The sequence below is a fragment of the Oncorhynchus gorbuscha genome, linkage group LG11, assembly GCF_021184085.1.
Source record: "Oncorhynchus gorbuscha isolate QuinsamMale2020 ecotype Even-year linkage group LG11, OgorEven_v1.0, whole genome shotgun sequence".
In the NCBI taxonomy this organism is placed as follows: Eukaryota; Metazoa; Chordata; class Actinopteri; order Salmoniformes; family Salmonidae; genus Oncorhynchus; species Oncorhynchus gorbuscha.
The window spans coordinates 11,743,978-11,755,412 of NC_060183.1; the positions used below are offsets into that span (position 1 = coordinate 11,743,978).

The 11,435-nt window shown below is 44.3% G+C and overlaps 1 protein-coding gene across 1 annotated transcript in view; it reads right to left on the reverse strand.

Annotated features, from left to right (window-relative positions):
* LOC123989605 (voltage-dependent T-type calcium channel subunit alpha-1G-like) overlaps positions 1-11,435 on the reverse strand; it is a 267,332-nt gene that overhangs the window by 228,889 nt on the left and 27,008 nt on the right. Inside the window, 1 exon segment of the mRNA XM_046290729.1 lies at positions 503-600. Within this exon segment, the coding sequence (XP_046146685.1) occupies positions 503-600 (98 nt within the window).

An 11,435-nucleotide genomic window follows, 5' to 3' on the forward strand; every position in this document is an offset into this window, starting at 1 on the left:
AACAATGCTGAATGGGTGTAGACAAAGAAGGGTTCTCCAATAGTAGTACCAAAACGTTGAAAGAGGGTTTTCACAAAAGTGAGTTTACAAGTTGAACAATTTTAAAAGCAGAATTACTTTCCCATTGTTCCTCAAATGCAGTGTGTGATTGACCAGTTTGTAGCTCTGCTTCTCTACTTTTATACAATGTAAGAAGCAGACATTCAAATGTTGATGTAATAACATCTGCTAAATACTGTATGTGAATGAGATCAATAAAATGTGATTTGATTTGAAATAGAGAGAGACACAGAGAGACAGAGAGACAGAGAGAGAGAGAGAGAGAGAGACAGAGAGACAGAGAGATATGACACAGGAAGGTCGAAGTGGAATCAGAGCCAAGACAAATCAGCCTCATCAAAGATGAACAGAGAGATTGGCCCTGGCCAATCACCGTGGCACTCTTTGGTTTCAGTAAGGGCAGAGGAGTGGAGGGAAGGAGTGGAGAGGGGTTGTTACTCACTAGGCACTCTGTTGATGGCTCGGAGGGGTCTCAGAACTCGAACTGTTCTCACTGCCGAGAAACTGACATTCTGCAGGTTCAGAGAATACTCCAGCATCCTAGAACAAAACAAACACAAACACTGTTAGTAGCATGCCATAGTCCACTCCAAAATGTCTTGCTTTCTGTGAACTGTGCAAAATCCGCTATTGCCCTCAAATTCAATTATCAACATTGGATCCACTTCCATTGCTTCATTTTATTATTCCCTTCTAATTAGGGACTGATTTAGACCTGGGACACCAGGTGAGTGATTCACTTCTAGTTAGGGGACTGATTTAGACCTGGGACACCAGGTGAGTGATTCACTTCTAGTTAGGGGACTGATTTAGACCTGGGACACCAGGTGAGTGATTTAGACCTGGGACACCAGGTGAGTGATTCACTTCTAGTTAGGGGACTGATTTAGACCTGGGACACCAGGTGAGTGATTCACTTCTAGTTAGGGGACTGATTTAGATCTGGGACACCAGGTGGGTGATTCCCTTCTAATTAGGGACTGATTTATACATGGGACACCACGTGGGTGATTCCCTTCTAATTAGGGACTGATTTATACATGGGACACCAGGTGAGTGATTCACTTCTAATTAGGGGACTGATTTTGACCTGGGACACCAGGTGGGTGATTCACTTCTAATTAGGGGACTGATTTAGACCTGGGACACCAGGTGGGTGATTCACTTCTAGTTAGGGGACTGATTTAGACCTGGGACACCAGGTGAGTGATTCACTTCTAGTTAGGGGACTGATTTAGACCTGGGACACCAGGTGGGTGATTCACTTCTAGTTAGGGGACTGATTTAGACCTGGGACACCAGGTGAGTGATTCACTTCTAATTAGGGACTGATTTAGACCTGGGACACCAGGTGAGTGAATCACTTCTAGTTAGGGGACTGTTAGGGGACTGATTTAGACCTGGGACACCAGGTGAGTGATTCACTTCTAGTTAGGGGACTGATTTAGACCTGGGACACCAGGTGAGTGATTCACTTCTAATTAGGGGACTGATTTAGACCTGGGACACCAGGTGAGTGATTCACTTCTAATTAGGGACTGATTTAGACCTGGGACACCAGGTGAGTGATTCACTTCTAATTAGGGACTGATTTAGACCTGGGACACCATTTGGGTGATTCACTTCTAGTTAGGGGACTGATTTAGACCTGGGACACCAGGTGAGTGATTCACTTCTAGTTAGGGGACTGATTTAGATCTGGGACACCAGGTGGGTGATTCACTTCTAGCTAGGGGACTGATTTAGACCTGGGACACCAGGTGAGTGATTCACTTCTAGTTAGGGGACTGATTTAGACCTGGGACACCAGGTGAGTGATTCACTTCTAGTTAGGGGACTGATTTAGACCTGGGACACCAGGTGAGTGATTCACTTCTAATTAGGGGACTGATTTAGACCTGGGACACCAGGTGGGTGATTCACTTCTAGTTACTGGACCTGGGACACCAGGTGATTCACACCAGGTGAGTGATTCACTTCTAGTTAGGGGACTGATTTAGACCTGGGACACCAGGTGGGTGATTCACTTCTAGTTAGGGGACTGATTTAGACCTGGGACACCAGGTGAGTGATTCACTTCTAATTAGGGACTGATTTAGACCTGGGACACCAGGTGAGTGATTCACTTCTAATTAGGGACTGATTTAGACCTGGGACACCAGGTGAGTGATTCACTTCTAGTTAGGGGACTGATTTAGACCTGGGACACCAGGTGAGTGATTCACTTCTAATTAGGGGACTGATTTAGACCTGGGACACCAGGTGAGTGATTCACTTCTAATTAGGGACTGATTTAGACCTGGGACACCAGGTGAGTGATTCACTTCTAATTAGGGACTGATTTAGACCTGGGACACCATTTGGGTGATTCACTTCTAGTTAGGGGACTGATTTAGACCTGGGACACCAGGTGAGTGATTCACTTCTAGTTAGGGGACTGATTTAGATCTGGGACACCAGGTGGGTGATTCACTTCTAGCTAGGGGACTGATTTAGACCTGGGACACCAGGTGAGTGATTCACTTCTAGTTAGGGGACTGATTTAGACCTGGGACACCAGGTGAGTGATTCACTTCTAGTTAGGGGACTGATTTAGACCTGGGACACCAGGTGAGTGATTCACTTCTAATTAGGGGACTGATTTAGACCTGGGACACCAGGTGAGTGATTCACTTCTAATTAGGGACTGATTTAGACCTGGGACACTATTTGGGTGATTCACTTCTAGTTAGGGGACTGATTTAGACCTGGGACACCAGGTGAGTGATTCACTTCTAGTTAGGGGACTGATTTAGGCCTGGGAAACCAGGTGAGTGATTCACTTCTAGTTAGGGGACTGATTTAGACCTGGGACACCAGGTGGGTGATTCACTTCTAGTTAGGGAACTGATTTAGACCTGGGACACCAGGTGAGTGATTCACTTCTAGTTAGGGGACTGATTTAGACCTGGGACTCCAGGTGAGTGATTCACTTCTAGTTAAGGGACTGATTTAGACCTGGGACACCAGGTGAGTGATTCACTTCTAATTAGAGGACTGATTTAGACCTGGGACACCAGGTGAGTGATTCACTTCTAGTTAGGGGACTGATTTAGACCTGGGACACCAGGTGGGTGATTCACTTCTAGTTAGGGGACTGATTTAGACCTGGGACACCAGGTGAGTGATTCACTTCTAATTAGGGACTGATTTAGACCTGGGACACCAGGTGAGTGAATCACTTCTAGTTAGGGGACTGATTTAGACCTGGGACACCAGGTGAGTGATTCACTTCTAGTTAGGGGACTGATTTAGACCTGGGACACCAGGTGAGTGATTCACTTCTAATTAGGGGACTGATTTAGACCTGGGACACCAGGTGAGTGATTCACTTCTAATTAGGGACTGATTTAGACCTGGGACACCAGGTGAGTGATTCACTTCTAATTAGGGACTGATTTAGACCTGGGACACCATTTGGGTGATTCACTTCTAGTTAGGGGACTGATTTAGACCTGGGACACCAGGTGAGTGATTCACTTCTAGTTAGGGGACTGATTTAGATCTGGGACACCAGGTGGGTGATTCACTTCTAGCTAGGGGACTGATTTAGACCTGGGACACCAGGTGAGTGATTCACTTCTAGTTAGGGGACTGATTTAGACCTGGGACACCAGGTGAGTGATTCACTTCTAGTTAGGGGACTGATTTAGACCTGGGACACCAGGTGAGTGATTCACTTCTAATTAGGGGACTGATTTAGACCTGGGACACCAGGTGAGTGATTCACTTCTAATTAGGGACTGATTTAGACCTGGGACACTATTTGGGTGATTCACTTCTAGTTAGGGGACTGATTTAGACCTGGGACACCAGGTGAGTGATTCACTTCTAGTTAGGGGACTGATTTAGGCCTGGGAAACCAGGTGAGTGATTCACTTCTAGTTAGGGGACTGATTTAGACCTGGGACACCAGGTGGGTGATTCACTTCTAGTTAGGGAACTGATTTAGACCTGGGACACCAGGTGAGTGATTCACTTCTAGTTAGGGGACTGATTTAGACCTGGGACTCCAGGTGAGTGATTCACTTCTAGTTAAGGGACTGATTTAGACCTGGGACACCAGGTGAGTGATTCACTTCTAATTAGGGGACTGATTTAGACCTGGGACACCAGGTGAGTGACTCACTTCTAGTTAGGGGACTGATTTAGACCTGGGACACCAGGTGAGTGATTCACTTCTAGTTACGGGACTGATTTAGACCTGGGACACCAGGTGAGTGATTCACTTCTAGTTAGGGGACTGATTTAGATCTGGGACACCAGGTGAGTGATTCACTTCTAGTTAGGGGACTGATTTAGACCTGGGACACCAGGTGGGTGATTCACTTCTAGTTAGGGGACTGATTTAGACCTGGGACACCAGGTGAGTGATTCACTTCTAGTTAGGGGACTGATTTAGACCTGGGACACCAGGTGAGTGATTCACTTCTAGTTAGGGGACTGATTTAGATCTGGGACACCAGGTGAGTGATTCACTTCTAGCTAGGGGACTGATTTAGACCTGGGACACCAGGTGAGTGATTCACTTCTAATTAGGGACTGATTTAGACCTGGGACACCAGGTGAGGGATTCACTTCTAGTTAGGGGACTTATTTAGACCTGGGACACCAGGTGAGTGATTCACTTCTAGTGAGGGGACTGATTTAGACCTGGGACACCAGGTGAGTGATTCACTTCTAGTTAGGGGACTGATTTAGACCTGGGACACCAGGTGGGCACATTTACTGATCTGGTAGAACAGAAAAGCAGCAGTAGACCTTCTAGGGAAAGATCCAAAAATGAAAAGCCTCCGGAGGCAAAATGTTGTAACAATGCGGAGGGCTCCGTATAGCTCACATTGACATGATTGGTTGAAGATGGGTGGGTGGGGGCGGGAGGTCCTGTATAAACACAAACTCTCTTCCTTTCTTGACACCAGCTCTGTGCTGCTCGGCGAAGCGCATAAAGTATGAATGCCCTGACCTCTGCACAGGCCGTATCACCGTAAATGCTGCAGGGTCAATGCAGACGCCTTTAAGAGTCGAATAGCCCTGCTCTATTGTCTATGCATGCTATCTGCGCTGAGAGTGAGACGGTCATAAGGAACTGCATTAAAATGTGATCAATCACAGCGTAAATGTAAAATATAATCTCTAATTACTTTACTAATGTCTCATTTCTCATTTCCAAGCTTGTCAATTTCCTCAACTTGTCTGAGTGTGTCTGGTTGTAATAAGTGTGTCCGACGGAGATGCATGCACGCACACGCACGCACACACACACACACACACACACACACACACACACACACACACACACACACACACACACACACACACACACACACACACACACACACACACACACACACACACACACACACACACACACACACACACACACACACACACACACACACACCCTAGGCGACCAGCGAGCACATGCCACTGTGTATCCCTCTTCAAACATCAACAACAGAGTGACTCACTGGTCATTGAGGGAGGAGGACGTTATAAAGAAAAGACTATAAGATCATGGATGTTATTAACCTTCTGAGAGGAAAGGCTTGTATGATCTACTGCAGTGACTGAGTGGCTGTGGGAGTTCTTAGAAGCATTGCAGTGGAGTAGAGGGGGTTGCACAGAGAGGAAAGGGAGGGAGGGAGGGAGGGAGGGAGGGAGGGAGGGAGGGAGGGAGGGAGGGAGGGAGGGAGGGAGGGAGGGAGGGAGGGAGATTGAGAAAGAGAGAGAGAGAGAGAGGTAGCCATACTAGAGCCATTCTGAGAGACGTCCAACTCAACACTCTCTGGTTCTGTCCTTCTTTGTCTTTTGAAGAGTACAGCATGTTTCTTATTTTCTATCTTCCATACTTAGCTGACATGTCAGATTACCAGTGTACTTTCAGAGAGCCAGGCGCATGCAAGGATACAAACAACACATATCAGCAACCTACCTATGGCACTGCAGCTGTTCACCTCCCTCTCTCTCTCTCTCTCTCTCTCTCTCTCTCTCTCCGTCTCTCTCTCCCTCCGTCTCTCTCTCCCTCCGTCTCTCTCTCTCTCTCTCTCTCTCTCTCTCTCTCTCTCTCTCTCTCTCTCTCTCTCTCTCTCTCTCTCTCTCTCTCTCTCTCTCTCTCTCTCTCTCTCTCTCTCTCTCTCTCTCTCTCTCTCTCTCTCTCTCTCTCTCTCTCTCTCTCTCTCTCTCTCTCTCTATATCTCTCTTATATCTCTCTCAATTCAATTTCAATTTCAATTCAATGTAAGGGCTTCATTGGCATGGGAAACATGGTAACATTGCCAAAGCAAGTGAACTAGATAATAAACAAAAGTGAAATAAACCACAACAACTTACAGTAAATATTACACTCACAAAAGTCCCAGAGGAATAAAGACGTTTCACAGGTCATATTATGTGCAAATAGATAAAGTACAAAGAGGAAAGTAATTAAACATACATATGGGTTGTATTTACAATGGGGTTTGTTCTTCACTGGTTACACTTTTCTTGTGGCAACAGGTCACAAATCTTGCAGCTGTGATTTCACACTGTGGTATTTCACCCAGTAGATATGGGAGTTTATCAAAATCGGATTTGTTTTTGAATTCTTTGTGGGTCTGTATAATCTGGGGGAAATATGTGTCTCTAATATGGTCTTAAATCTGGCAGGAGGTTAGGAAATGCAGCTCCGTTGCCACCTCATTTTGTGGGAAGTGTGCAATCTCTCTCTCTCTCTCAATTTAATTCAAAGGGCTTTAATGGCATGGGAAATATATGTTTACAATGCCAAAGCAAGTGAAATCAATAGTAAACAAAAGCTAAATAAACCATTAAACATGCATTTCTCTCCTGCTCTCTCTCTGTCTCTCCTGCTCTCTGTCTCTCTGTCTCTCTGTCTCTCTCTCTGTCTCTCTCTCTCTGTCTCTGTCTCTCTCTGTCTCTCTCTCTCTCTCTCTCTCTCTCTCTCTCTCTCTCTCTCTCTCTCTCTCTCTCTCTCTCTCTCTCTCTCTCTCTCACACTCTCTCTCTCACACTCTCTCTCTCTCTCACACTCTCTCTCTCTCACACTCTCTCTCTCACACTCTCCCTCTCTCTGCACCACCTGGCAGGTCAATGAAGTACGACAGGTTTACTGCCTGGAGTGGGAGGGGGTGAGAGAGGAAGTAAGGGGTATGCGAAGAAAGGAGGAATTGAAGGGAGGCTTGGGAGGTTGAGTTGGAGGGAGGGATCTGCAAGGAGTGAGGGAGGAAGGGAGAGGTGGAGGAGATAGTTGAAAAAGATTTAGCTAGAGCCCAAAAGCTTGTCCTCAGATTAATTCTCACTCTCCTCCCTACTGCATACAATTCTCTCTCTCTCTTTCTCTCTCTCCCTCCCTTATTTTCCCCTCTGTCTACCAGACTAACATCAGTAGACTTACAATAGAAAATGAATCTCTCCCTAGTTTTATAGCACTATAATAGATATATAATGACTTAATTAGGATATAATAGCCATTCGCCTGTTGGATTTGTTTGCCCCGTCAATGTTTACAATATAACACAATAATCGTACAATAAAGTTCAGGCCAAAAACACACAGACACATAAAAGAGACTATCGTTTGCTTCATTTCATCCATAGGAAACCCATCAATAGCCTTCAACTGCAGATGTGGATCCGATCCTATTGTACCCGTTAAAGGATGAAATATTATAATTATTAACCGCATCACTAGATGTGGAGTATTTCTTCCTACTGCTAAAACCACCATCTTCTCTCCTTATCTCTCCATGCTTCAGCTTCTCTCTGTCTCTCTCCCATCTGTCATCATACGAACCAGCCAACTCAGCTCAGTCTCTTTCTGATGACATTTGTCAGTTAGTGTTGTAATTGTAGTCTCTGGGGCTTCACAGAGAGGCTAGCTGCAGTGGGAGTTATCCAGCACTGAACGAACTGTGACTGACTGATAGATAGTGCTGTGTGTGTGTGATAGATAGCAGTGTGTGTTAAGACTGCAGCCCAGAGCATATTGCAGCATCAGGATAGATGTGAGGTGGTTTCTCTCTCTCTCTCTCTCTCTCTCTCTCTCTCTCTCTCTCTCTCTCTCTCTCTCTCTCTCTCTCTCTCTCTCTCTCTCTCTCTCTCTCTCTCTCTCTCTCTCTCTCTCTCTCTCTCTCTCTCTCTCTCTCTCTCTCTCTCTCTCTCTCTCTCTCGCTCTCTCTCTCTCTAAGTCATTTCAGTTCATAGTGCACTGCACACACAGCCACACATTATACTGCAAAACATTTCCTGTATAATGCACAGTAACTCAATGACAGCAATTGACCATTAAGATACTGTAATTGATTTTACAGCACAACTACTATAATCCATTTTACAGTAATCCATTTTACGCAACTAAAAAGGTTACTGTAATCTAATGTACAGTATATAACTGGAATTACCCATGCAGTGACATATTACCCAGTGTTCTTTGCAAATTTCAATTTTTACATGTACATGTACATTTTGGTCATTTAGCGGGTTCTCTTGTCCTTAACAACTGTACTTAACAGGCCAGAAAAAAAGCTCTTGTTTAAAGAAAGAAATGAGCAAACACAAACCCAACACCCCTCATCACCCCGAGAATATCATCCCCACAGTAACGCATGGTTGTGGCAGCATCATACAGTGGGGATGTTTTTCATCGGCGGGGACTGGGAAACTGGTCAGAATTGAAGGAATGATGGATGGCGCTAAATATAGGGAAATTCTTGAGGGAAACCTGTTTCAGTCTTCCAGAGATTTAAGACTGGGACGGAGGTTCATCTTCCAGCAGGACCCTAAGTATACTGATAATGTTATGCAGGTGAATGAGGACCCAAAAGCGACTTGGCGAAAACAGAGTCTTTATTCCAGTAAAGGAAATAGGCAATACTCCTGGACAATCAGAGCAGAAAACAAAACATAAAAAACTTAATTCCACTCGTAGTGACGAGGACAGACTGGAGACTCGACCATTAACTGTAGGTTGCCTCGGGAAGGCACCGACCGTAGCAGACTCAGACACCTGCTCACACGCAGCATCTGAGGGAAACAAGACACGACAGGGCGAGACAAAGACACAGCACGGCGAACATAATACAAGGATCCGACAGGACAGAAACGGAAAACAAGGGGAGAAATAGGGACTCTAATCAGAGGGCAAGATAAGGAACAGGTGTGAAAAGACTAGATGATTGAGTAGGGGAATAGGAACAGCTGGGAGCAGGAACGGAACGATAGAGAGAAGAGAGAGAGGGAGGGAGAGAGAAAAAAGGGAACGAACCTAATAAGACCAGCAGGGGGAAAACGAACAGAAGGGAAAGCAAAAGGACAAGACAATATAAGACAAAACATGACAGATAAAGCAACACTCGAGTGGTTTAACGGGAAACATTTAAATGTCTTGGAATGGCCTAGTCAAAGTCCAGACCACAATCCAAATGAGAATCTGTGGTATGACTTAAAGATTGCTGTACACCAGCGGAACCCATCCAACTTGAAGGAGCTAGAGCAGTTTTGCATGGTACTAACCTAATTGACAGAGTGAAAACAAGCAAGCATGTACAGAATAAAACAAATTCTAAAACATGAATCCTGTTTGCAACAAGGCACTAAAGTCATACTGCAAACAAACAGTTTCCTGAATACAAGGGTTATGTTTGGGGCAAATCCAATACAACACATTACTGAGTACCACTGTCCATATTTTCAAGAATAGTGGTGGCTGCATCATGTTATGGGTATGCTTGTAATCATGAAGTACTGGGAAGTTTTCCAGGATAAAAATGTTAACAGTAATGATTTATTTCCTAATTAAAACAATATTCATGTAAAATCAACACATTTTACACAAAGATCTGTGTGAAGGCCAACTTACAGAAGAGGACATTTTTGAGGCAATTCAGTTTAGAAAATCACCAGGGCTTGATGGTATACCAGTAGAGGTATATCAGACCGTTGTTGATGTACTCAAATATCCATTATTAGAATGTTTTAATTACTCCTATAAAAATGGTAGAATTTCAGGTACTCAACAAGAAGGACCGATTTCATTACTACTAAAACAGGACCCAGGTGGTAAGTTTAAAGATACAGTCCATTTAAAAAAAACTGAAGTCCTCTTACACTTCACTGTTGTGATGCAACAATCCTGGCGAAATGCATAGCACATAGAATAAAAAAGGTTTTACCAGATATTGTTTACCCTGATCAGACAGGTTTTTTACATAGGTAATATATAGAAAATAATATACAACAATTAATTCAAACAATTAAACATTATGAAACATCAAAGGTACCAGGCCTGGGGGCCTCCCGGGTGGCGCAGTGCCACCAGAGACTCTGGGTTCGAGCCCAGGCTCCGTCTCAGCCGGCCACGACCGGGAGGTCTGTGGGGTGAAGCACAATTGGCCTAGCGTTGTCCGGGTTAGGGAGGGATTATGTTTCATTTCCAGAGAACCAATGCCACATATCCCTTAAAATGGTACAGCACTCTCACTAACAGGTACAACAATTATAGCATCATACAAGACAAAAGGTGACTACCTCATGAAGCTGTTTTTTGATGTGTTTAACACTTTTTTGGTTACTACATGATTCCATATGTGTTATTTCATAGTTTTGATGTCTTCACATTTATTCTGCAATGTAGAAAATAGTGCAAATAAAGAAATACCCTGAAATGAGTAGGTGTGTCCAAACTGTTGACTATTACTGTACTATTTAACAGCTCTGGCATCTTCCCTAATATTTGGAACCAAGGCCGGATAACCCCAATCTACAAAAGTGGAAACAAATTTGACCCAAATAATTACAGTGGGATATGCAGCAACAACAACCTTGGGAAATTAATTCATGCATTAACATTAATTTCAGACTCTTACATTTCCTCAGCGAAAACAATGTGCTGAGCCAATGTCAAATTGGCTTTTTACAAAATGACCATGCGAAAGACCACATATTCACCCTGCACACCCTAATTGACAAACAAACAAACCAAGCCAAAGGCAAAGTCTTCTCATGCTTTGTTTACTTAAAAAAAGTTTTTGACTCGATTTTGCATGAGGGTCTGCTGCACACAAACAACAAGTGTCTGGTTAAAATGGGAAAAAACACACACTTTTCTTTCTACACGGCCATGGAGTGAAACAGGGATGCAGCTTCAGCCCCACCCTCTTTACCGTATATATCAATGAATTGGCAAGGGCACTAGAACAGTCTGCACGTTTTACCAAGGTGGGTGGAATCAGGCGCAGAGAGTTTCAGGTTTCAGTGATTTGACAGTTTATTCTCCGGTGCACAAAAACGACGGTCAACCCAACACACAGGGTGAATAATCCAACACAGGATCAAAACA